General features: G+C 38.3%; 2 protein-coding genes and 1 long non-coding RNA gene across 5 annotated transcripts in view; 2 read left to right on the forward strand and 1 right to left on the reverse strand.

The window, feature by feature from the left end:
- Positions 1–27,135, forward strand: part of LOC112192024 (SH3 domain-containing protein C23A1.17) — a 72,643-nt gene extending 45,508 nt beyond the window's left edge. Inside the window, exons 1-8 of one of the 3 annotated variants that reach the window (XM_024331536.2) lie at positions 21,737–21,921; positions 22,035–22,674; positions 22,834–23,271; positions 23,563–23,637; positions 23,929–24,021; positions 24,318–24,569; positions 24,667–24,803; positions 26,393–27,135. In XM_024331536.2, coding sequence (XP_024187304.1) covers positions 22,645–22,674; positions 22,834–23,271; positions 23,563–23,637; positions 23,929–24,021; positions 24,318–24,569; positions 24,667–24,747 — 969 coding nt within the window. In that variant the 5' untranslated portion in view covers positions 21,737–21,921; positions 22,035–22,644 and the 3' untranslated portion in view covers positions 24,748–24,803; positions 26,393–27,135. Of the gene's footprint in view, positions 1–21,736; positions 21,922–22,034; positions 22,675–22,833; positions 23,272–23,562; positions 23,638–23,928; positions 24,022–24,317; positions 24,570–24,666; positions 24,804–25,424; positions 25,580–26,392 lie in introns of those variants that run through there. The other 2 variants (XM_040516341.1, XM_024331535.2) reach the window with 2 other exon arrangements.
- On the reverse strand, positions 6,095–6,861 carry LOC121052168. Its single transcript, XR_005808242.1, has 3 exons — positions 6,698–6,861; positions 6,557–6,604; positions 6,095–6,136 (listed from the first exon to the last, which is right to left on the reverse strand). It is a non-coding gene; the product is annotated as an uncharacterized LOC121052168 (long non-coding RNA).
- On the forward strand, positions 13,234–14,757 carry LOC112192032. Its single transcript, XM_024331545.2, has 2 exons — positions 13,234–14,102; positions 14,334–14,757. Exons 1-2 carry the CDS (start codon positions 13,297–13,299, stop codon positions 14,383–14,385), a joined length of 858 nt encoding a protein of 285 aa, XP_024187313.1. The 5' UTR covers positions 13,234–13,296; the 3' UTR covers positions 14,386–14,757.
- Positions 27,136–27,514: the final 379 nt, after the last annotated feature.

A 27,514-nucleotide genomic window follows, 5' to 3' on the forward strand; every position in this document is an offset into this window, starting at 1 on the left:
CTTTATTATTTTTTATAATTTTATTTATCATAAGTAATTTATTTTAATTAAAATTAGCTAATATATCCTAGCGTACCGCGTACCCTGAAGACTAGCGTACCGCGTTCCCGTACCGCAGCGTTCCGCGTTTCGTGTGACTTTGGATCCTCCTATAGCTGGTTCTTTCAAATTAAATTTTGATGGCTCTATTTTACAAAATTCTAGTGCAGCTGCAGGGGTTTGTTTTCAGAGATTCTTCTGGTGATCCTATTCTTGCAGCAAGTAGTAGCATTGCCCCCCTTGATGTTCTGTTGGCTGAAACTTTAGCCCTTCGAGCTGAATTGATTGCAGCATGATTTCATGGCTTTACAAATACAAGGAGACTCAAAACTTCTTATTGACAGCATTTCGGGTACTTGCCGCCCACCATGGAGAATGATTCACCTTATTAATTACATCAAGGTCCTTGCTACCCTTACCAAAGTCTCTTCCTTTAACACATACCAAACGAGAAGTGAATTTCGTCGCGAATGCCATTGCAAAGACAGAACATCTCCATCCAGCTCAAAGTTAGTCCCAGGCTCTCCCTCCCTCTGTTGACCAAGCCTTCTTTTTCGACAGTTTAGGTGTAGGTTGTTGTAGAGGTTTTGTGCTGTAATTTGTTTCTTCTATTGAAAAAAAAAAAAAAAAAACAAGGGTCCGTAAACACACCAAGCTTCATGCCTCTTTTATCTCATTCTTTTGCTTACCAAGAAGCAGTTCTGGTTCAAGAAATCGCAGATATGACTCCAGATTTGATAGTATCAGAAGGCTAACCTATATAGAAAAAGAAGCAAAAACAGTTAAATATGCTGCCCCAAGTAAGACTAGGATGCAAATTCCCACACTAGGAAAAGTTAAAAGGTGAATATTTCTAAAAAAAATGAGATTAAGATTTCAGCATAGCCTAGAAAATGGGGGACAATGGACTTTACATGTAAACAGTGCAAATACTGAGCTGACTAACTGATCTCTACATCTCGTGAGTTGTTTAGATACTGGTTTTCCTCATGTTAAATGTGCAGCTAAGTTGAGAAGAAAAGGTCTTGTAAAGATCTTCTGTTATACCACATTGAACTTTCAAAGAGACAAAACAAGATTAATATAAAAAGTTAAAGAGAAGCAGATACTTGCAGCCAGATTAGGAAGTCAGCTAGCTTTATTTAATTGTATATATTTTTTTATTTTTCATGCAATTGCTGCATTAAATACTAGGGGAAAGAAGAAACTTAACAGGAGAAAGATGATGGATATATACTTCTAGTTGAATGTCTATTCCTTTTGTATTCAAGAACATTTTCAAATTTGCAGGCATTTCATGGTGCATAATCGGAAGTTTATCTTAGACAAGGAGCTTGATATATTACCACCCTGTGCCCTATAGCAACTAAACTTTGAATTACACCACAGTGTTGACTCAAGTTCCGTTTTGGGTCCAAAAATGCATTGACCAAAGTTTTTGTTAGTCGTGACTGGAGTGTTATAGACATGCCCAAACCTGCAGCAAGTGAAAAAAAAATAATAATAATAATAATAAAAACAAAAAAGTTGAATTCCATGGGTAAGATATGAATCTTACACCAAAATGTCTATGAATTTGAAAGAGATGGCATGTGGAGCAGTATTTTAAAAATTTTGCTAGGTAATTTGGAGCAACTTTGCTAGGCAGAGTGATAGCAATGAGCCAATGAGTGTGTTAGTTCAGTTTCTGAACAGAGATACAACTCAAACAAGTGATCTGGTCTAACAATCTAACACAGATACCCAAGGATTATGCAGAACCTAAACAGTATGTGCACTCAATCTCCTTCAAGTAAGTTTGCCTGATGTAGCAGGCTAAGAGTCTGGGCCAGGACTCGACCGTGAGAAAAAAATGAGGTTATAAATACTAACAAAGAATAGTCATGAAGCTTCAAATCAAGCACAATTCGCATCATTTACAAAGTGAATATATGAACTTAGCATAATCCACCTGCTACTACAATGTCAATAAGAGATGCCACAAGCAACGAAGCAACCCTAACCTTTTGCAGATTGAAGCAACCAGATTCGGTGTGAAGCCTCTAAGTTCCCAATGGTTGTCTGCCCAATCTTTTTGCAACAAGGCAAGTAACTACAGATGGCAGAAATTGGTGTAGCTGAAAAAAAAACAAAAAAAGAAGAGGACTTCTCAGAGTAGACCTTGCATGAGGTTCTCCCAGCAACATAAAGAGTAAAGAGACACTTACATAAGGTTCAATGTGTATGTGAGGATGCTGGCATGGAGAAAGCTTAAGAGACAAACCTTCTATAGGTGCATTTTCCGGAATTGCAGGTTGTACACCTTCTATAGCTAGCCAGTTACAAACAAGTCCAGTATCAAGTGGTGCTTTTGGTAAAGGAGCTTCGATCACCTAAATCAAACAAAATACGGAGCATTTACTATAGAACATACCAAACCAAGTAGAAAGTGCTATTAGTTTACTCACTAGTTCTTACATCCACATCCTGTCATCGATGTAAGACCTCTCCCTATGTCCAACTGCTTTTTTGAAACGCAAGGACCTCCAGACACAAAACCATTTAGTGGTTGGTGAAAGAAAAACAAAATGAGATTAAAGAGAAATTACATAAGATGAATGCAATGGCCTATGCAAAGGACCCTAGAGACATAATCATAAGTTATAAGAAGCAAAGCATCACCAATGATCTGGTTCCAGTTGAGACCCTAAAGTGAACACAACCTACACAAACATGCTTGCACAAAGTTCTAATTTCTTCAACCAAACGACATTTTGGACCAAAAACATCTTATCTAACTTCATTTGACAAGATTGCATTTTCATTTCGTAGATAAGTAAGTAGGTGTTCTCCTTGGAATAATATGGGGAAACAAACACTTATTCAAGTAAATTAAGTCCAGCACAAAAACTAAAGACCTATTCAAAACGCAAACTGTCTATTTGTGAAAAAAGGATCCGGCTTTAGAGCTTGTGAATTTACTTTAATTAAAATCGACACATCAATCTTCCCCCAATTTTTTGTTTTTCATCTCAACTCCGGTTAACTATACTGTTAACTATCGTTAATTGCCGTTAACTATGAAAAAAAGAAAAAAAAAGTTTTGGACATGATCCCCTAGCATGGATTAGTCTTTGGGCCTAGGAAGCCTTTGAGGAACCATGTGATCTCGATAAAAAAAAAAATAGGTTTGGGATTTTTTGTCTCTGCGTCAAGGTCTTTTAACGTGCAGGGTTCCCTTCTTCATTTTAACTTTGACGTGATTCGATTTATTCAAACACGTAATTTTCAGATTATGGGAAACTCAGACTCAAAGATTGTAGCAGAACTTCGATATCAACGGTTTGATTCTCTTGTTTTTGACTAGTTAGACAGGCTTATAGTGGGGTTTGATAGATGCACATAAGGTGTTCGATGAATTGACAAGCTGAAATTTTTTGCATTGAAATTAAATTTGGTGTAGGCGAACATGGAATATGGTCTTGACCATTTTATAGGGGAAGCTCTAATGCAAGCTGCACAAGAAGTGGCTAAGGGGAAGCAATTGAAAGATTAATCATGTAATAGAATCATTTCCAGACTGATTCATTTTGGATGCTATAAGAAACTCAAAGTGCTCAAGCCTTCTATCTCGTGGTTTTTAGATAGTCTGAAATTCAATGTGTAGCAAAGAGCTTTCTTTACCCTGAAGAAGACACAGAAAACGAAGACTGAACTGATTGGCGGGGCTGATGTCTACAACTCTACATAACTGTTTTTCTCCAACACCGTGTCAATGGACAAGTTCTCACCAAAGCTGCAAGAAGCGTTGTGGAGTCTCATAAATCTATGAGTGGCACCATTTCAGAAGCAGCTCCAGTTATTTAGTAACAGCAGCTACTTTTTCATTGCCTATGGTTATCTTTAGCCATGTATTATAAGAGACAAAAGTAGCTGATTGCCTGCAGTTGCAGTTTGAAGTCCAAACATGGGAAATCTGAACCTTCAGCCCTCTGTTAGGTTTTTGTTTTATTCTTTGTCTGTAAAATTCTTGTTCAGCTAGATTAGGCAGTCCAATGTCCCCTTTAGCTTTAGTTAGTGTCTAGCATTTCCTTTTCGAAATTGATTCTCACAAGCATTGAGCATTGGCAATCCTTTGTTCTTCATAGAAAATGAGCAATTGCCCAAGTCCATCGTAGAAGTCTAGGTTACACTGCTCCAGATAGTTGTTCACTACATCAATCCATAAACGGGATATAATGATATGTTAAAACTGAAAGGCATGCCTTGAAATCAAATGAAATTTCTGAATTTAATACTCTTTCAAACTTCAATACCGCACATAAACAAACTTGAGTGCAACAATACTTCCTCTAGATTCATGAAACTTTTTATTCTCAAAAAAAAAAAAAAAAAATCATGAAACTTTTAATAGCAACCACCACACAAATATATAATGACCAATTTGATTGATTTTTTACAGCAGAAAATGGAAGACAATGGCAATCACAACTTACTAAAAGTAATAAAGAACTGACTACGTCAGTCATTACGTCAAATATAGTATAGTAGATTACAGGTAAAGGATAATACAAAATTTCACCTCGAACCTTGGAGTTCTGATTTGAAGCCATTCACAATGCGCAAAGTTCGTTTTCATGTCATCGTCCTACCCACCTACAGCTTAATTACAAGGCCTATAGGACAATGATCGCTACCAATAATATGAGGCAAAATGTACGAGTCATGAACCTTGTCAGCTACAGATTCTGAGACTAGGAAGTAGTCAAGCCGCCACCCTAGATGAAAATCGCAATGACAATATAAAATGTAAAGATGGTAACAAATAAGATAAACCACTTAATATATTTACAGTTGGTTGACATGTCAATTAAGTTTTGATATATAAACCATTGCAAGGAACATCACCTGCAAATGCACTTATACGCGAACATATACAAGAATGCAAAAAATAAGTACGCAAATCATACGTCCACAGATTTTGTGGTCAAGACTGGAAAAACAACACTTGATAGAGAACTATATTAGTTTTACTGAAAATTGGAGTAGCTAATATTAGTTGAAATGAGAATTCTAACTGAAATAATCAAGCTAAGAATACAGATATTACAGTACCTCTGTTAAATTTGCGTCCACCATGTCGATAGCCCCAGTAAGTATAGCCAACAATACCAGGGTGTTGCCTTCTAAATGTATCCACAAATCCTCTGGATAAAAAGTTTGTCCCGAAGGATTGCCGTTCTTCATCTGTAAACCCAGCACTTCTTCTATTTCCCTATAGATGTATTAAGTAAAAGGAACAATATATCAAACTGAGATTGTATGCAAAACCATTGGAGAGGCATAATGCTCCAATTTGCTTATTTTATCGCCCTCATTTTTTCCTTGAAAAAGGTTAAAAGCCATTGCAGGATAAAAAGCCACAATTCAAGATATGGATCATGTGACACCAGTATAGGACTTGCTAGTATTATGCTGATAAAGAACACTTGGGATTCTAAATTGGCCAGGTTCAATAGTACAGATTTCCCCCTGAAACTTTAAACTAGAACTTTGGCTGAGCTCAACGTATTTGACCGGAGTATAAATGATAAGGGTGAAATCATTTATTAATTTCGTCATATAAATGTTGGTTGAGATTTTCATGGTTTTTCTGTGACAGAGTACTGATCCTAATAACCAATCACTCAAATTTAAGGAAAAAAATTAAGAAAATTTGGGATTATGGAAAAACTTTGACACAGGAAAGGTACTTATAAGATTACACCAACCCTAACATCTTTGTTGCCTCTAGCAAGTATAAGTGACACATTGCATGTAAAAAGTGAACAATGTTAAAAAAATAGGGTTCTTAGTATTAGCGAGAGTATGTAGGTAAAAGTTCATGGATTGACACAATGTGCAGGAAAAGCTTGGGAAATCAATATTCTTAGTGTTCTGAGGTGACGTCCTATGAATACAACAGGGACACTCTTCCTAAGGCGATCAACCAGGAAGCCAAAAAGATTTATTCACAACAAAATCTGGATAACTGGGTTATAAATGTCTATCTCTTGATGCGCACAGTTCAAAATTTCAAATCACCAGTTAAAATTAACGGCTTTGACTTTTCCAGCTCCTGGATATAAATTGAAAGAACCATAAGCACCATACCACCTCATCAAAACCATATAAAATTGTTTCATTTAAGAAAAGGATATTCGAAGAAAGAGCATTTTTTTCTCCAATAAAAGAAAAAGTAAAACACTTAAAAGAACAGAAAATTCAATATGGTGGTTTTGTCATTCAAGGTTACAAGCATTTAGTATATAAATTGTAAATGTTACTACTAAGAGGAGATATGATGATCAACACTACCCCAAAGAGAAAGCAATTTTCTAAAATTTGAAATGAAATATTTAGGTCGAATTTTGTAATAAGATATACAATATGAAACACAAGAATACTGGTGTATTTAAAAAAGCCTTGAGAAAAAATAATTAAGTCCATCTTACGGACGTCATACTTCAAGAGGTAAAGCAATTAAAACCATACTTACTTTCATGTAATTACTGAGAGATGGATCCCATTCTGTAATCCTGTATGTCTGGAACCGAAAAAGAAAACAATGTTAGCCCAGAAGGCATCCCCCAAATACTATTGCCTAGAATCAGGCTGCAGTATGCTTGACATTACATACCAGTCTCCTCAAACCATCTCCAGAATTAGGAACATATCCACTTATCAGGTAAAATGAATCAAACTCTACTGTTACAATCCGCCCCTCGCTATCATGATCTGACATGCCAAGTCCATAGCTAACTGAAAGTGGCTTTACCTGTTAGACAAAGGCCAATAGTAACTACCAGATTAACAAGAAAAACCAAAATAGAAGGCTTAAATTTCAAATAATGATGTCTACGTAATGAACTGGCACATTTCATTCATAACTCCCTGTAATAACTGGAGCAGCAAACTGAGCTAATCTTGATTATTAACTCTGTTGCTGAACTATAGTAGGACTTTCTGAATTCTAGATCCGCCACTAATTACATTGAGGGGGGATTGAAAAGTTCCCAACACTCCATTCTCATTTCCCTCACCACTTGGACTAACCTCAAGGGCTAACTTTCATTAATTTGTTACTAAATGGGTTGTGCTAGCTAGGTATCCCATCTAATAAATTGGGTGAGTTTAGGTTTGCATTCTCTGACATATATATTTATTAATTGGGGTTTACATATTCTGACATGTTTAACATTATAACATGATTTGAACCCGCCATGACATAATCCATTAGAGCAAATGCACACAACTGTCAAGACCATGCATGTCTTGCCTCTTAATCAGCCATTCATGTACCGCATGGCTTATTGCCCGAATAAGAGCAAGTGCACCGGTCTTGCTTTGCTCGGGCAAAAGGGGAGAATAATGATGTGCTGACCAGGCAACAATCTATTTTCCCTTCCACCGGTGGTTTTTCAACCAGGCAAACTCTGCCTTTCTTTGACCAAGGGCAAGAAAAATTCCAAGCCCATGCCTTTTTTCTTGCCCAGGCTTGGGCGGCTGCCAGTTTGGAGAGAAGTCGAACGTGGCTGACGTCACAGGGGCTGCGGAGAGAGAAGAGAAACAGACGCCACGAAGTTGCTTCGATCTTGACCTGGGGGCAGCGTCTGGGCCGGCTGATGCCACGGAGTGGCCGGATGAGGTGAGGCGACCTCGGGGGAGCCGGGTCCGTGGACGGAGGACGCCGGAGGAGGGAGAAACAGGCGGGTCGGGTCAGACGAGTAAAAAAGAACAGTAAAATAGCAGCAAAGTGAACAGTAAAAGTGTGAACAGTGAAAAGTAAACAATGTTGACCGGGCAAGAAAAAAAACGGGTGCAAACCTATGTCCAGTGGCAGTGAATAGTAACTTGACTGGTCAAATTCTTGACTTCTCGACTTTGCCTTTTCTTGACTACGGGTGCACTTGCTCTAAAAGCCTGGTCGACCAAGCCCACTGGCAGCTTTTGCCTCTTGATCAGGTCAACCAATCCAGTGGAGCCTACGTAATTAAAGCAAATGAAATACTTTGTTTTATCTACTAATTTTTCTCTTCCCACTTTTGACCTTGCTACTTCGTAACTCTTTTTTCCTCGTCTTCCGCTTCTTTGTAAAGACAATTTGGAACACTGAAAAACCCTTTTTATAATCATACACCTTTAAAAAGTTATTGAGAAATAGAGCAATTATCTTTGCATCTGTATCACGAATTCAATCTACAGGATACAAAATTTTGAATCTACAAATTTTCATTCATTTACCGGTGAAGTGAAAAGAAGAATAAACTATTGTTACAAGAAAAGGATAGGAAGAATGCAGAAATAGAGAAGAAAAGGAAGAAAGAGAAGCAGAAGCAAGGGCAAAATTGAGAAGAAAAAAATGTACTCTACAGAAGATGATTGAGAAATAGAAGTCTTGCCTTTTATGGGTGAAAAAAAAAAAAATGAAAGGCAAAGGCAAAATCAATGAATAGTGCATAATTAGAAGGCAATTGCCTTTGCCATTTGCCATGCGTTGGCCTCATCAACGGGCCGGGCCGGGCTGGGCTTTATTATATTTTTAAATAGTAGCGGCCTAGGCTTTATTATAAATTAAATTATCCAAGCCCGTCAATATAAAGCAGGCCTTGCGGGCTTTTATTTACAAATCAATCTTTAAAAGATACTAATTTTTTTATAAACTTATATTTATATATCATACACTCCAAAGAGCAACGTCTATCAATTCAAAGAAAATAAAAAAACTAATCGTTGGATGTGATCATTACAATAAATTATGAGTGTGGTAAAAAATTTAATCAATTTCACCATATTTTCGAATCCGATCAAATTGGTCAACCTTCGTCACTTCTATGTCTTCTTGGTTGACCGATGGCGTAACAACCGTGAAACGTGCTTATTTTTCTACATCACGTCTACAATATTCCATCGATGGATATGCGTGGATATAAGATAAAAATTTCAATTTTAATTATAAAGACGTTGACGTATACCAATTTGCCTCCTAAAGTTGTATGACTTATATGTTGCATTTAAATTGTTGAGGTTCACTCCAAAGCAACTATGAAGTGGAAAATGAATTTGAAACCAACCGCTTGATAGAGATATTGTAATGTTTTATGGTGTTTGTAAAAAACCAGCCTATTTGGTTCTCGTTTCGAATTCAATCAATTAGGTCAACCGTCGTCATGATATGTAGAATATATATGCACATATTCTATATAGAAGTATGAGAACTTCACACACGTACACACACACACACACACACACACATATATAAGAATATATATTTATCAACACACACACATATTCTTATATATATAAGAATATGGGTGTGAATATGTGTGTGTGTTTGTATATGTGTGGAAGTTCTCATACTTTTATTATATATATATATATATATACAGATCCTATCCAGAGCGAGGCATCGCTTTGAAATTTCAGAGCGAGGTTAGGGTTTAGGGTCACTTTTCGGTCGCATATCTACATCTCAACCGTTCAGTTTTTAGGTACTAATGTATAGATCATCTCTGCAAAATTTCAACGAAATTGATGGTCTTTAAGGTATCTAACTCGCTTAAACCAATGGACGAACTGAATCTGTCCAACCTGAACCGTACTAGCTTTAAGGCAGTTATCAATGCCTTAACGACCATCAATTTGGCTGAAATTTTGCAGAGATGATCTATGCATTAGTACCTAGAAACTGAACGGTTGAGATGTGGATATGCGACCGAAAAGTGACCCTAAACCCTAACCTTGCTCTGAAATTTCAAAGCGATGCCTCGCTTTGGATAGGATCTGTATATATATATAATAGTTTTCGGGCTTTTACGGGCCGGCCCTCTACCCACCAAAGCGGGCTTTTGGCCCCGCGGGCCTTCATTGACCCACTTGATCCGCAGACTTTTTTATGAGGCTTAGCCATGCGTTACAATTGCTCCTAAGTCTTAACAACTAGGGGTGGGTTCGGTTTGATTCGGTTCGGTTTTAGGCCAAAACCGAGAACCGAACCGAACTAGACTTCGGTTCGGTTCAGTTCGGTTTTTTATTTTTCAAACTTCAACACCGAAAACCGAACCGAACCGTTCGGCTCGGTTCGGTCCGGCCCAGTTCGGTTTTTTTTTAAAATAAAAAATTATTTAATCAGCCGGTCCGGTTCGGTTTTTTTTTAAATAAAAACTATTTAATCAATTTTTTTTAAGGCCTGTTTTATGTTTTTTTTTAAGGCGTGTTTGATGTTCCCTTCCTTTTCTATTTTAGCTAGCATTTTAGGATCCTTGCTCACCAATATACTTGCAAAAATTACATTGAAAACTAGGAAATTAGAAATCAAGGCCATTGGAGCCTTCTCAATATGGCCATTGGAGCCTTTTCAATATGGAACAAATCAAGGCCATTGGAGCCATTTCAATATGGAAAGAAAAAAGGAAAAAAAGCTAAACATTATCTAGAAATATATCCTCTAAACAGCTGGAAAGTTTTGATAATTGGTTCTTGTTGCCTGCAAAGTGAAATGAAAATGCTTCAGCCCAAATACATTGAACGAAAAAGAAGATACTGACATGCTTTAAGAGCTATAAGAGTTTCATACAAGATGGCTTATGAAGATTAAACAAAAAGGGCAACTCTTTCTACGTTTCTATAAAATAGTGAAATGGATGTATGGATTGTAAAGGGACAATCGACTATTTTTACTGAAGCAAAAGAATCAATCGACTATTTTTACTGAAGCATGGATTACATGAAAATGCTCAGAAGCAATCTCATCAAAACCCAAAACTTACTTTTTAAAAGTAAAATAAAATAAGGTGAAGCAAAGTCAAGGTAGCAACTTTAATAGCAGACCAGATGCACATTGTCAACAGTTACTCTGATTAATGCCCCTCTCAGGCTCTCAGTCACAAAAACAACTCAAACCCAACAATATGAACACAAATCTGCTCCCCAGGTCAGTTTTATTTTTTTATTAATTGTGTGAACATGCAAGAACATACCTCTAAAGCAAACACAGCATCAAAACTCCTATGCAGCTCTGCTCCTCTACTAGTTTTTCTTTGCATGATCAAAAAACACAAGGCTTGAGTTTAAGAAAAGAAAAAGTACCGGAACTAGGAATACTTACTAAATGATAGCAATCATAAATACAATTACTAACTCAGGTTTAAAAGACAATAACCTGGAATAAAAAAATGTGATTGCATTTTACATACTAGCAATTAGTAATTAGACAAATTTATTAATATAATATGAAGTATGCTCCCGCATCATGAAGTAATTGCAGAAGCAAACCACTCATATTATTACTTAATGTGGATCAAGATGTCCAGGACATAGGGGTTGGCAATGAACTTATGGTGATGGCAAAAAGACGAGTATGCACAATCAAATAGCAAAACTACACGCCAATTCCAAATATATACAAGAAAGCCAAAACAATGTAAAATATCTGAAAAACTTCACTCTGCCCCCACAAAAACCAGTGTGTTTAACTTACTTACATGTGGTCAAAGACAAGCAACATGAGATCAGAGCTCGTGAAGAATGCCTTAAAAATTTTGATAATACAGTACAGCAATCTCATTCTCTTGCTGGGTACAGAAATTGATCCCCTTTGCACATGAACTCCACAGGCTGAAAAGCATCATAAATGAATTCTCAATCTGAACAAGAATAATAAAACAAATAGTCGATTAATCCTATACCACAATAGAGCTGACCTTCAAGTGAGCAAGTGAGTGAAAATATTACCCAAAATATAAAACAAAAGAAAATGAATCATTTTGAACATAAGCTCAGAGTCACAGAAGAAAAACCCCAAAATTATCAGATTCAGTATACTAGACTGTGGATCTGTTAATCAACATAAATGAACACTCATCACAGAAAATAAAATCAAACCTGCAGAGCCACTGAACATTGTGCAAGGTCCCAGGCTTCGTAACTCAAATACCATGACATCACCCATCGATTTCACTTCCTCTAATCACATCAAACATACAAAAACAATCAGTGACGAATAAACCCAAAGCAGATCTAAACATTGAATGATGAGAACCGAGATTGAAAAGATGAAAAGATGGAAAGAATCTGAGATAAGGAGTAAGACGTACAGATCGGTACTTCGGCAAGCAGTAGGAACAGAGGGGCTGAAGCGAGGTCATGACGTCGTAGAGATCGGAGCAACGCAGCGGTGGCCATGGCTGCTTAGAACGGTAAAGAGAACGATGGAAGAGAGAACCACAAGAATGAGATGTTGATCGGTGTGCGAGAGATCTCATCGGTGTGCGAGAGATCTAAGAAAGAAAGAGGCTGAAGAAGTGAAGAGACCCGAGCTAAAGAGAAGTTCTCGGGAGAGACAGACTGAAGACTTCACCGAGGGAATGAGGGATTGAGACATTGAGTGAGTATTTATACGGCGGCCATTAGGGTTTCAGAATTATAACCAAAACGACGTCGTTTTTGCTTAATTCGGTTCGGTTCGGTTTTGGGCGGTTTTTAACCCCTAAAAACCGAAAACCGAACCGAACCGGTTCGGTTCAGTTCGGTTTTTTCCATTTCGGTGCGGTTTTTTCGGCTTCGGTTCGGCTTTCGGCTCGGTTTTTTTCGGTTTTCGGTTTCGCGAACCCACCCCTATTAACAACTATAGTTTTATTGCCTCGTCAAAGAGGGACAAAATTGCATCTTCCTTTTCCTTTTTTTTTTTTTTTCCTGGAACAACGACATAATTGTATATATCAAGATAACTTATATTCATACCTCTAAAATTATCATTTGAACCTCTTTACTTATTAATCCTCCAACATGCTTTTCAAAATACCTAATATGCTAAATACACATCCTTTATTTTCCAAAAATATCTTTAGTGCAAAAATAATTAAAAAAAAAATCCCGCTCAATCTCTATCCCTGTCTAGGCTCGTAAACGCAAGTCCTTGAAATCACCGCTCAACTAGCACCTAAAACACATTAGAATTTTATAAGTTTATAACGATAATTTTATATTAAAATAAATATGTAATTTAGTAATTTAAAAAATTGAGAAGTCAAATGAGAATATTTAGAGCCCTAACAAAAAACTTTTATACATTTACTGGTCGGGTCCCTATAATTTTTTTTAGAAAAGAAAATAATAATAATAATTTAAAAAAGAGAAATCCTTTTCCCCATAGAAATATATAAGTTGGTAAAGGCGGTTTCCCAGCCCTGGTAGATTTAGGATTTTAGGGTTCATCCAGATTCCTATATAAATCACCTTATGGCCGCCGCTGACCAAGAATCCAGTGTTGAAGCAAGGATGAACAGCATCACCGAAACACGAAAGTTTGCAGTCCAAGTTCATCACAATAGAGCAAACTACTACCGCAGCAGTTCCGGCGTGGACATACTTCCGATCAGATTCAAATGGGGCAAGATAACTGTAAACTACAATCCAAGTATCCAAGGTTATGATTGTGAACCTCCAGATATTATATCCAGACGTACTCTTAAGCTGCGGTTCTCGAGGGAGAGGGCGAGTGGGAGTGCAAAGATAACGGAGAGGAGGTTGGCCAAGTACAGAAGGGTCATAGCTAGGTCTCCGACGGAAATGGACAAGTTACAGATGAAGCTGGCTAGGTTTCTGCGCGGCCCTGTGGGTATTCCCGAAGATAAGCACCCGTTTATTATTGTACATATATTGGATATGATTGAATTAGCCGACCCAGATAAAATTATCGATGTGCACTTGATGGACATGACTGTTAGAGCTACGGGGGAATTCGCGCACTTAAACGTGGAAGACAGTTACTACAGGCTCATGCTTATTCCGGCATCCGAAGCATTCATTCAGGGTTTGCAGCAAGTGAGACTCGTTGAGCATGACAGTTTGGAAATGCTTGGTCTGGAGACATCGTGCGCTGTTTGTCTGGATGCCTTTGCGGACACAAAAGAGATCACCATCGCTCGCTTGCCCTGCTTACATTATTATCATCATCATTGCATTGTCGAGTGGCTCAGGATCAATCACGTCTGCCCCATTTGCCGGCACCCTAATGCCCCGATTAGATGCCCGGGGTCATCAAGGCAGGGAAGCCAGTAGCCTCTCTCCTTCTTGAATTTAATTCTATGTTTTTGTTTTTTCTATCATCCATCTTTTTGTACAATCATATCTATCTTGAAAATCATGTTTTAGATTTCAGACTATTATAACAAATCACAATCTATATTACATCCTGTTTAATCTTCCCATATATTGTTCAATAAAAAGAACAACAACAACCAAAAAAGAGGTAATTTCTCATTGTGTTGGTGCAGGGCCAGAAGAATCAGTATGTTATTGAGTGACACAGAAATTTGCCTTGCCTGAGAAACAAAGGCCTTATTTCCTCCCATATATAATGCTCCGCAGCTAGCTGCTGCGACAGACTATTCATTTGAAACTGGGAGAGGATATGAGAACGGTGCTTAAACCTCTTACAGACTATTCATATGATACTTTGCACTCCTCCATGAGACATCTGTAATTGAGGAAGTGGACGATCTAATGGAGCATGTTAAAGTACCCGTGGACTGAAACAGCTGCTCCTTGAACTTCGCTTTATGTGGGTCTTGTTTCATCTTTTGCTGTAAAAATTACGAACCGTCAGTTTTGGAATTGCTCAGGAACTCCTCAGTATCTGCCAAAACTGTAGTGTACTTCGGCTCTGGGGCCAAGAATATCTAACCAAATTTACAAGTACCTTAATAATGCTCGAACTAACAGTGTCAAGTTCATAAAGATGGACAGATCTCTGTATACTGCACAACAAGTAATACTGAAAAAATAAAAAGAAAACAGACCTTATTCCACTAGGAGTATGGTATGTAAAAGAAATGTTCAGCACTCAAATAAAAATAAGCTTGAGCTATTACCTTGAGCAGCAATTCATTTGGTTCAGTACCCAGCTTAGACAATAGAATGAAACACACGCATTTCCTGCTTCGCAGAATGACAAATTAACTGCAGCAATCTGCATAGGTGAGAATAGCAATGTGTCAACATTAGTTTGTCAATGAGAGGATAACATAGAGCTCAATATCAACGGAACCAAACAGCTCAATATCAATCAAAAGAAAGAACCTTGACATACAAATAGGCATGACAGCTGATATCCAACAAGAAATCATCAACAAATAGACATGCTGTGTATGTGCAAGGCTAGAATAAATTAATTTTGGTCCTGAAGACTGAACGAGTCCAATTACATCAATCAATGAATGTATTGGCATCACAATAACCAATAATATGTAGCAGGCATAGTCACTAGTTCCTATTAATCTCTATGAATCTCAATAACAAAGCACCAGCATTGTCAACCTGTTTCAAAATCACAACCATTTAAACTTCTATAATAATTGATGGGATTGGGGGTTTGGGGGAACATTATATAGATAACTTGTTTGAATAGAACAAAGCTGAAATACACAGCAGTTAAAAAGAAAAACTAGCACTTTACTTTGCAATCTCCACTTCTCACATGCCTACCAAAGAAATGAAAGAAGATAAAATCCAGTACACAGAACTACTTGGTCTTTACAAGCTTAAATATACCTAGATAAATCAGGCTTTGCTTTAAAGTATTCAACTAACTTTCCTTTTTCTGTTGCCGGACTTGTGCAGAAGCTGGTTCTACAAATCCTTTTCTGTCAACTTATATACACACAGGACATAAATTAGATAAGCTCCAATTGTTGATTGCATCAGTAATTTAGCACTAAGTTCCAGAAGGTATAATTTTTGTTGTTACACGCTATATGACAGTTTGGAAGGTTGCAGCAGAGAAACGCAATTTAATAAATCTTTGGAAGAAGCACCCAGAATACCAAATGAAAGATCATAGAATAATAGAAGCACATAGAGTAATCTGATCAACCAGAATAATGAACGATGGAGTACAGATCAATGGGATAACTCTACTAGTAAAAACCTGCCAAGAAGGTTTTACCACAAAAGTAAATTAGCAAATCCATGTTTGATAAATTTCACACCAACCTTACAGTTTCCAGGGTAATGGAGCTGATAACATCCGTGTAAGTGCTACTGCAAGAAAAAAACAAAGCTTATTCAGTCTCTTTCATCACTAAATAACAAAACCACTTAACTATTCAGAAGAGATAAGAAAAAGATATTCAAAAAGATTAGTCACAGAGCACCTAAGAAAACCTACAAACTACATTATCAATCCAGCCTAGTCCTCAATAACCTGTGAAACGACAATTTAATAAAGTTGTCCACCGTTTTGCGTGGACCAGAAAATGACAAGCTTTACTGTCAGAGACATTAGATACAGAAGTGAACTTCATGAATATGACTTTAAGCCCAACAAATATTGCCTTTAATAAAGTGAAAAGAAGGCTATCAATCAGAAATCCCATTCACAATTTCAAATGGTGAGGCTATGATTGACAACCACTGACTTATGACATGGTGAGAACAGTTAAGATACCAAATACTTGAACTAATTACAAATTGGAAATGCCATATGCATTAGTTAAAAATGATATCTATTTTTACTTCTTTTGCATCCTACTAAAACCTTTGTAGAATTCCAAGAAATTTTTCCAAAGCCAGCTAAGGATACATAATCTTACTTTAATAGAAAATAAGATGAAACTAGAACAGGACAGATCAAACCTGTAAGATGGAAAATTGATTAATCCAGAAATTGTGCAGAAAGTATGTAAGGTACTTGTGCAAGTTGATATTCGTACTTGAGCATAAAGTCCAGACTCCAGACTACCAGTAGTTGTGGATTCAAACTCTAGCAATTCAATTAATCCTTGCCATTGCTGTGTAAAAAGAATAGAATTAAGTTCACAAATGAAATTGATTTTTCAAAAACACCAATGCTTCAGCCTTCATGTTTGCACACACAAATAACAGTTACCTTGAAACTCACTTCAGAGAATGACATTCCAACAGAATCAAACAAATGCTGAGTAATCCTGCTAAGACGAAGTTCATCTCAGCTGTGCTGAACCAGAGAACTCCAGAACCTTTCCTATCATGCTTCCAATGGTACACTCCGGGAATCTAAAAGCTGAAAAAGTTTTAACCGGCATACCCACATGTACTCAACCTTTATTCATAACAAACTAATAGGTAAATTGAAATTACAAATCTAACCAGACTTTACATATAATTTACAAAATAGAAAAAAGAAAAAAGAAAAAGAAATCGAAGTCCACGAAGTTGAGGTTTGCCATACATCGTGAAGTTTGACTGAAAATCACCAAGAAAATTCTAGTGTGTGCTGCAGCCTGAAGGCTAAGGATGTCCCGCAGTTCTTAAAAAACTGAATGCTGATATAGATTAGTGGGCCATTAAGTCTGGGACCTGCATATTTATATTCAAAAGAACTGTACTTTATCCTGAATATAATTTCATCTCTGAAGAACATTAGTTTAGGCTTTTGACAGGATTGATGAATATTACCGTGAACCAAGTATCAGCCTAAATCATGCAAACCTGAGATTTCATGTACAACTAAAACCTTTATAAATTTCTTGTATCATGCAAGTGCTGAGTTTTCTTGCAGAGTACAAAGAAACATAAAACAGAGTGGATATCCAACTCACCTATGTTCATAATTTTGAACACAGTATCAAGTTCATAAAAATGACAAATCTCTATTTTCTGAATGAAGATCACAACAACAATATTTTGTCCATCACTAACAATTATAATGAAAAACAAACCATACTAAGTTCAGGGAAGAGTGGACATCTGTAATGGTAAATAAGAATAAACTTTGGAACTATAATGTATTACCTTAAGCAGCATTACATTATGTTCAATAGGCAGCTTATACAATAAAATTTCTAACAAACACATTCCCTGATTTATGGACGATGAGAAATTGGAGCAAGCTGCAAAAATGAGAGCATCAATCTGTCAACATATTGAGTGTCTGCACTATGAGGTTTATTAATGACCAAAGGAACAAAGAGCTCAAGACAAACAGAACAGATAGCATTTGGAAGAGAATATTGATAGGCATGCCAGCTAATAACCAAAAGTTTTAGGCGGTGTCAGCTAATAGAAACAAAAGTTGTACATTTGAATAGCACACTATCACCATGCCTTTTCAGATAAAATACAAATTATTAATAGCCTATGTATTGCCATAGGACAATTTAAGTTCAAGTTGTCTCTATGGCAGTCTAAATTCATAAACTCTATATGCTAAATCATCAACAAAATTTTTGGCAGAAGATCATGAACCAATTGCTATAGTATTCGTAACAAGAACAATCTACAACTAACTTTTTTTTCTTGGATATATGGGGACCCAAAGGGCCCAAAAGAAAAAACTACATATGAGAGACTACGGTCCTAAACTTAGGACTTTCACAAAAGTCGTCAAGAAGGAGATTGATAACTTGCTGAGGAGGTTGCTCCATGAAATGCACACCCAAATCCTCAGTAAGGCTACACTTGGATAGCATGTCAGCAACCATGTTAATTTCTCGGAAAACATGCTTCACTTCACAGCTCACAAACTTCTGCATCAAGTACTGGAAACTATTTATAATGGATTTCAAAGGATGCAGTTCATCCACTTCTTGATTCACTAAAGTGACAAGTATATCAGAGTCACTTTCAATAATGATCTTTTGGCAATGAGCAATGACAGACATTCTAAGCCCCAATAACAAACCCCAGGCCTCAGCTTGAATAACACTGCCACAACCTAAATTAGCAGTGAACCCAGAAATCCAAGATTCAGAAGAATCCCTGAGAACCCCACCAGCACCAATCTTTCCACTCCGCTCTTTTGCGCCATCAATATTCAGCTTGCACCAGTTCAGAGGAGGCATGGTCCAATGCAGCATAATAGTAGTCTCTTGGCCAAGAATTAAATTCTTTGAGGTGGTTGAGCTCCACTCCTTAGTAGCGTCAATGATCAGATTGCTGGGATTAATTGGATAATGAAACTCCTCATCGAAAATAATCTTATTCCTCCACTTCCAGATGTACCAGCAAGCAAAAAGAAAGACAATACACCAATTTAACTCTCCATAACAAGTTCTCTTGCATCGAATATTTGCTGCCAACCAGCTCATCCAATCCAGATGCATAGCTCTAGTAATGGTATCCAAACAAATGATCCTATTCCATATAGAGGAGGCATGAGAACAATCTCTTAACAAGTGCATAATAGTTTCAGGAGCGTTATGGCAAAGAGGGCAAGAAGAGTCAGAGGACATTCTTCTCTTGACTCTTTCCACATTCGTTAGCAATTTTCCATGACATATAAGCCAGGAAAAAGATTTCAGCTTGGGAGGAATAGCCATTTTCCAAATAAAAGCCCAATTAAAGGGAGTATAATTCTCATCTTGAAGTAAAGTAAGGTATGCAGATTTAACTGAGAACTTACCAGTCAAAGTAGCACCCCATATGAGCTTATCAGAACCACAACCAGCATATCCAGCAGGGATCTTCACAATGTTTTGGCACCGATCTTAATAAATCCATGTTCCAGCCATGCTCATTCCAGAAATCCTTTACTTTAGCTTGAAAATTAGTGATACTAGAAGGAGCAAAAGTAAGGGTTAAGGGTTTTCCATGAAACCATGTATCAGTCCAAAAATTAACTGAGCTTCCATCACCAATTCTCCATGTTAGACCTTTCTGCAATAATTTGGAACCAAATATTACCCCACGCCAAGTGCTAGAACACCTAGTAGCGCAAGAATACTGAGGATGGAGAACGTCGACCTGCTTGACATATTTATGATGGAGAAAATCGCTCCACAATCTACAACTAACTTTGCACTCACTAGCCATGTTGAAGACTTTCTCCTTGACCGCTACGAGCAGTCAATAACTTAATGCATGGGCAACCATGCTGTTGAAAGAAATTAATAAAGTTACATCGCTATGAAATTCAAAAACAAAGAAGCACAATCAAGCTGGTTTGTTTCAAACTCACAGGACGTTTAAACTTTTATAATAATGGTTGGGATTGGGGAAGATGGGAAATGAGGATTTAAAGCGGGAGGGTACATGCAGTTTAAAAGAGAACTCAGTAGCTCACCAAGGTCCAAATGTTCTCAAGCTTTCCGCCAAGACAAGTAGACAATCTGTACAATTTCCAGAAACCTGAAAGAGTTCAGTTGAAGAGAAATGAGGAAAAATACATAAATATTTTCACAATTAACGTCTAATCCACACTCTTCACCTTAATTTTTTCCGCAATGATTCCAAGAGTAATTGGTATCTGGGCAGCCAAAATTGGTCTTAGCTGCATGATTTCTGGACTAGGTTACATATTCTTTTGAGAGACTGATTTCAAAAGAAGATATAGTTGCTTACTTCCAAGGGCCAGCTGTAATGTATTAAAAGAGATGATGAGCACACAAATTTGAATTTTCTACATCCAAAAGACTCAAAAGAACACATATTTTACGACATCTTAATGAGGTACCGTTGTCAATGGCCTGAAATATAGCAAGTGCAACATTTCTGTGATGAAAACTTCCATAACATTAGGGGTAGAGACTAATTCTAGTGTGTCTGCCAAATGATACAGATTATATGCTTGAAACTGATGAGCATACAAAAGCTTCGGAACTCCAAATCTGATCATGAATGATTGATCAGTTGTGTTTAGCACTTGCCAATAGAATGCCTTGTGTTGGTTGGTTGGCGCCCGCTCCTTGACTTGCGATTCCATTGTTACACTCTTGTGCAGTTTCACAGAATCTAGTGCAATAAAATGCCTATCTACTCATGTCAAATTTCTGGATACACTAGGGAGCACACTGAACGAACTTAAGAGTCCAATGAAGCAGAAAGAGATATTACATTTGAATCAAATGGATACGTACAAATGAGGTTGGAGAATCAACTTAAGAGAGTAGAGCTACTGCCTGATGCACCATCCAACTTAATTCAAATTTTGCCATCACATGGAACAAACCATTATCCTAATCGATTCAGTCATCCTGTCTTTCTCATTGAACAAAAGAAACAAAATTTGCATATCTATTCCTCAAGCTTCCATCTTTACTAGAAATTGGCCTCCAGATAAAAAAAGATGCAGCTTTTCCCGGACTTATCTAAACAAGCATAATTCCGAAAAAAGACTAGAGATTTTTATCTATTCCTCATCACCAAGCTTCCATCTTTACTAGAAATTGGCCTCAAGATGAAAAAGGATGCAGCTTTTCCCCGACTTGTCTAAACAAGCATAATTCCGAAAAAGACTAGAGATTTTCAAATGAAATGTTCGGAGTGAAACGAAATGGGTCACCTTGATGATTCGAGGAAAAGGCATCGGCAACCTCCAGTCTCTTCTTCAAGCTTTTTTTTTGGTCTGAAGTCTCTCTCCAGGCTTCGAATAATTTTGATCTTCTTCTGCCTAACAGTTTAAATCTACACTAGACGGACAATAGAGACCCTCCAGTTTGCGTTACCGTTGCCTTTTCTAATTGGTTAAAGCCCGCCACATCAGCCTACCTTACAGTTCGGAAACACAAGGAAGCAGGATAGTATTGTAATTTCACACATAAACCTGTCCCTGACGATATTTATATATTGCTTGAATGTGAGGAAGTCCGTCATAACCAACTCTCTCTCTCTCTCTCTCTCTCTCTCTCTCTCTCTGTTTCTCAAAACAGAACCAAAAAAAACAAAAACCCAACTCTTTCTCTCTCTTCCTCTGAGCCATCAATCATCTCAAACCACCCCTGATACAAATCTGCAAGCAGGATTGTATCTATACCAACAATTTTGTATCTTGAATACATATCACCACCCCCTCCAGTATGAAAATTTCTGTGACAAAAGATAGGATGGTTTGGAGTTCAAATCCTCTTTCAGTTTCAGATCGAAGACCTGGATTGCTTTTGTTGCCTTGTAAGTATTATTTCCCAGCATCTGCTTGCGGATTTGTTACAAAGTTTTAATCTTTTCATTAGTACCGATCTAATTGCTAACTGGGAATTCAATTTTTGGATGGTTACTTTCAGATCCAGATCTATATCGGAGAAAAATCAAAATCAAAGACGGGGGCGGCGGGGCATGGGGGTGTCGTCATAAGCGGGTCAGTTTGGCAACGACCCATCTGGTTGTCCTCAGTTGCAAAGTCGCTCGGTTGCTAAGGTCCTCAGTTGCAAAGTCGCTTGGTTGCTAAGGTCCTCATTAGCAAATGTCCACAGTTTGCAAAAGGTCCTCAGTTGCAAACCCCCAAGTCTCAATTGGGCGGTCAACTGTAATTCTTCTTATTGGGCTGAAGCAACCCCAACGACAAGGAAACAATTGGTCTCTGAAGCATGTGTGATCCGGATTGGGCTTTGCCAGTAACATACCCACCATTTCAATCCCCAAACCCTATCTGTGATGAGAGTTGGGCTTTGCCAGTAACATACCCACCATTTCAATCCCCAAACCCTATCTTTGATGAGAATTGGGCTTTGCCGATAACATACTTACCATCCCAAACTCCAAATCCTATCTGCTGTGATGAGAGTTGGGCTTGCCCTTACCCAAAGTCCCAAACCTCAGTCCCCTATAAATATCCTCCAATCGTCTCACACTAGTTTCAGTCCCTCTCACACTTGAACAACGCAGTCCTCCACCATGCAAAGCACAAGAACACCAATGCCTGTGGTAAGAACTCGTCCTGTTGATCTCATTTCTCCGTTTTGATACGCGATTTCTTTGATTTCTTCGTTTTGATGCGCGATTTCTTTGATTTCTTCGTTTTGATGCCCGATTTCTTCGTTTTGATGCGCGATTTGTTTGATTCTTACTATTCTATTATTGTAGATGGATCCTCGTCGCCTTGATCTTCTAGCAGATATGGCGGCTAAGCCAAAGCATGACCGTCGCTCGCGCTGTGTCTCCGCCTCGGTCAGGTCTTCAGGCCTCTGCACCTCGGTCAGATCTTCAGGACTCGCCGCCTCTGTCAGGTCTTCACGCGCCTCAGGATCACGCGACTCAGGATCACGCGCCTCACTGCCATCTGGATCACGGGACTCACGCGCCTCACTGCCATCTGGATCACGTGACTCACGCGCCTCACTGCCATCTGGATCACGGGACTCACGCGCCTCACTGCCATCTGGATCACGTGACTCACGCGCCTCACTGCCATCTGGATCACGCACCTCGGGATCGGCATCACGCGCCTCTGGGTCTGGATCACGCGCCTCTTCTTCACGCGCCATCCCTCTGACTAAGGCTGCGGACCAAACTTTTGTTGAGGTAAGATTAATAAGTGTTTTGTTTCAGATATTAGCGAGATGAATTGTTGTTGGCAATTATCTATGATATAGAATGAATCCGTAGTTTTTCGATATCATCAATATGTAATTCATCCCATTGGATTTTCAATTATGTATGATATAGAATGAATCCGTAGTTCTCGATATCACCAATTATGTATGATAGAATGAATCCGTAGTTTTCGATATCATCAATATGTAATTCATCCCATTGGAGTTTCAATATCCTAATGTTATGCCTCTTTAATTTTAGTGATCTTATTATTGTCAGGTATCTGGATCACGCGCCTCAGGATCTGGATCAGCCATCTCTCCGATTAAGGCTGCGGGCCAAACTGTTCTTGAGGTAAGATTAATACGTGTTTTGTTTCAGATATTAGCGAGATGAATTGTTGTTGGTAATTTTGTATGATATAGAATGAATCCGTAGTTTTTCGATATCATCACTATGTAATTCATCCCATTGGATTTTCAATTATGTATGATATAGAATGAATCCATAGTTTTCGATATCACCAATTATGTATGATAGAATGAATCCGTAGTATTCGATATCATCAATATGTAATTCATCCCATTGGAGTTTCAATATCCGAATGTTATGCCTCTTTAATTTTAGTGATCTTATTATTGTCAGGTATCTGGATCACGCGCCTCAGGATCTGGATCACGCGCCTCTTCTTCACGCGCCATCTCTCCGATTAAGGCTGCGGGCCAAACTGTTCTTGAGGTAAGATTAATACGTGTTTTGTTTCAGATATTAGCGAGATGAATTGTTGTTGGCAATTTTGTATGATACAGAATGAATCCGTAGTTTTTCGATATCATCACTATGTAATTCATCCCATTGGATTTTCAATTATGTATGATATAGAATGAATCCATAGTTTTCGATATCACCAATTATGTATGATAGAATGAATCCGTAGTATTCGATATCATCAATATGTAATTCATCGCATTGGATTTTCAATATCCTAATGTTATGCCTCTTTAATTTTAGTGATCTTATTATTGTATTGTCAGGTTGAGGTTGCCGCTCCTCCGGTTGCCGCTCCGGTTGCCGCTCCTCCGGTTGCCGCTCCGGTTGCCGCTCCTCCGGTTGCCGCTCCGGTTGCCGCCCCTCCTGTTGCCGCTCCGGTTGCCGCCCCTCCGGTTGCCGCTCCGGTTGCCGCCCCTCCGGTTGCCGCGCCTCCGGTTGCCGCCCCTCTGGTTGCCGCGGTTGCCGCCCCTCCGGCCGCATATGATCCTCTCGCTCTCTCACTAGAGACAACTGGGGTAAGTTTCACATTAATCTTTTTTGTTTTTTAAGTTGTTTTTGTTTGATATATATATAAGAAATTCACTAAATTAACACGTGTCTTTTGTCTTAAAGCTTCCACTTCAGATTGCACTGTCCCGGGGGCACTTTTTTCACAGCTGGTTGTCGCTGAAGATTTCCGGCTGTCATTTCTGAGCATACAGCAGATGAAGACCATCGTATTTTACTACAGCCATATCTTGAGGATAGAGGTATTTATCTAAACACTTATATTCATCAATTGATTAGGTTTTGTTGGTTAAATAATTTCAAAATTATAGGAGTTTAGAGTTTGGTTTTCTGTTTTTGGTTTATTTCTGCATGTTTGTGTCGCGCTTGACATTAAGGTCCAAAAGATTAACTTTTGATGCTTAATGTATTACTTATGGAACATGGATAGACATCTAAGCTGTGACTAGCCCTAGGCTTGTAGTTTTTAATTTTCAGCTGTCTGTGGATTGTTGTATAGCCTGTTCTCTGACTAGAAGGCAGACCAGTTGTTCTAAAACTATAGTTCTTTTATATGATGGTTATTTTCTTTGATTTTCATATTACATTTCTTGAGGATAACCGCCTCCTTGAGTTGGTAAAGTGTAAATGGTTAAAAATAGTCTCCTGATGATCAAAATTTAATTCCCCAGTGTCCGACCTAGATTTTCTCCTCCTACCCTTAGGAGTACTAGTCTTCGCTCTACTGCTTGTTGGAGTCGCAGATTTATTATCCTTCACATCTTGACTGCAGCAACCTGCCACAGCATCATCTGTCCCTAGTGATTTATTCTTTTGAGCTCCATCGTGATCAGCATCTCTGATACTGGTCTCTGCTTGGTTAGGTTGTTTTCTCATAGCTCGAGGCACAGCCAGACCTGCTTTCACACAATGGCGAGTGTTTTAAAACCATTTGCTTACCTGCTTAGCCATGACTCCAAATTCTTGGGCCAGTCTTGCCTCCGTACTTAGGTCTGGGTATTGATTCTCCTTGAAGGAGGTATAGAGTTACTGAGTTACAGCTTCCCTGAGTCATCTATATGTTGATGTTCTAGCTCGCTCATGAGAGCTTTTAAGCGATTCATTTGGTGCACTGCTGTTCTCTTTAGCACGTGACTTTCGTCAAGGTGTTCTTCTAGGAGTATGCTTATTCTTATCGGGATCATTTTTTATATCTTTGGTGGTTACTTCATTCTTCATGGGTGGGGGTTTTTCTTTTAGTGACCTGGGAGAGACGTGTCCAGTGCCTTTCTTTTCCCTGGTGCAGCAGTTTCATTATTATCTTCATTGTCACTGCTGTTCTCTTTCTTTTGTAGTCCAGCCTATCTATGTGCCTTTTCCCAGAAACAGCTGTTGAACCATCTTGGCCAGGATCTGACTAATAAAGATGATAGCTTGTCTTTTATAGAATGCCTCTTCTGCCCACGTTTAGAATTTTTTTCACCAGAGCCTCTAAGAAGCTTACTTCCAACAAAGATGGCTGTGGCCCTTCACCATTTTCAAAAGAATTACCATTCTCATCAAGTACAGCTGCGAGATCCTTAGAGTCAGATGTAAAATCAGAGCTTGAACTGTCCTGCTTAAGATCCTCTGTTGTATCATATGACATTGATTATTATTATTATTTTTTATCAGTTTTGAGTCTTGGTATTCAATTTTTCATTGCTTTTGTTTTGAATGTCACTTTGTATAGGAACAACTGTTTCAGTTTATGCTCTATTCCTTGGATTGTTTTTGAATGATCAAAGATTAAATACTGTTTGTCTCTTATCCAAGTACTAAGTCTTTCCTTGTTTGATGGTTTCAATGTCAGGGTTATGATTGGAAGAGCCACGCTGTGCTGTCTTCCTTTGTGAGCTGTAGGATGATGCCGAGGATGACGATACAGCAGGAACTTGAGGCTGCACGGAATCGGGTGAGGTTTGATCAAGGGGAGAGATGCAGGGGGACATATGCAGGCCTTTTTCTGACATTGCTGAGGACAGTCGCCCAATTGTGGGTTGAGTTGGAGGCACAGCATTTCAGTTTGTCGAGGGTGCTGTCTATCAAGAAGGAGAGTTTGAAGATGTACTGCCAAATATTTGACGCGAGTCTCCTTTAGGATGGTTGACCACCTAGCAAAATATTTCTCGGAGTAGACATTGCATGAGGTTCTCCTAGCAACATAAAGAGAAAAGAAACATAAGGTTCAATGTGTATGTGAGGATACTGGCATGGAGAAAGCTATGGACAACTCTCAGTAGAGCAAACCGAAGTGGATAATTACTCAAACCACGAGAAACCTGACATTAATTAAAACAGCTCTTACTTATTGCTATGAACCTCAATCAGCACTTATTTTGTTGGAGCGCCAAAAGCTTAATATTTTAATATCCTGCGGTTAGCAAAACTTACAAAGTGGCAGTCTGATTTCTGAGCAGCAATTAGTGGTGCGGCAATCCCAAAACTTAAAGAGACAAACCTTCTATAGGTGCATTTTCCGGAATTGCAGGTTGTACACCTTCTATAGCGAGTCAGTGACAAACAAGTCCAGTATCAAGTGGTGCTTTTGGTAAAGGAGCTTCAGATCACCTAAATCAAACAAAATATCGAGCATTTACTATAGAACGTACCAAACCAAGTAGAAAGTGCTATTAGTTTACTCACTAGTTCTTGCATCTTCAAAATCCACATCCTTGTCATCGATGTAAGACAAATCCCTATGTCCAACTGCTTTTTTGAAACGCAAGGGGCCTCCAGACACAAAACCATTTAGTGGTTGGTGAAAGAAATTTAGTGGTTGGTGAAAGAAAAAAAAAAAAGAGATTAAAGAGAAATTACATAAGATGAATGCAGTGGCCTATGCAAAAGACCCTTGATAGATATAAGATGCAAAGCATCGCCAGTGAGCTGGTTCTAGTTGAGACCCTAAAGTGAACACAACGTACCTACACAA

Source organism: Rosa chinensis, chromosome 3 (assembly GCF_002994745.2).
Source record: "Rosa chinensis cultivar Old Blush chromosome 3, RchiOBHm-V2, whole genome shotgun sequence".
Classification (NCBI taxonomy): domain Eukaryota; kingdom Viridiplantae; phylum Streptophyta; class Magnoliopsida; order Rosales; family Rosaceae; genus Rosa; species Rosa chinensis.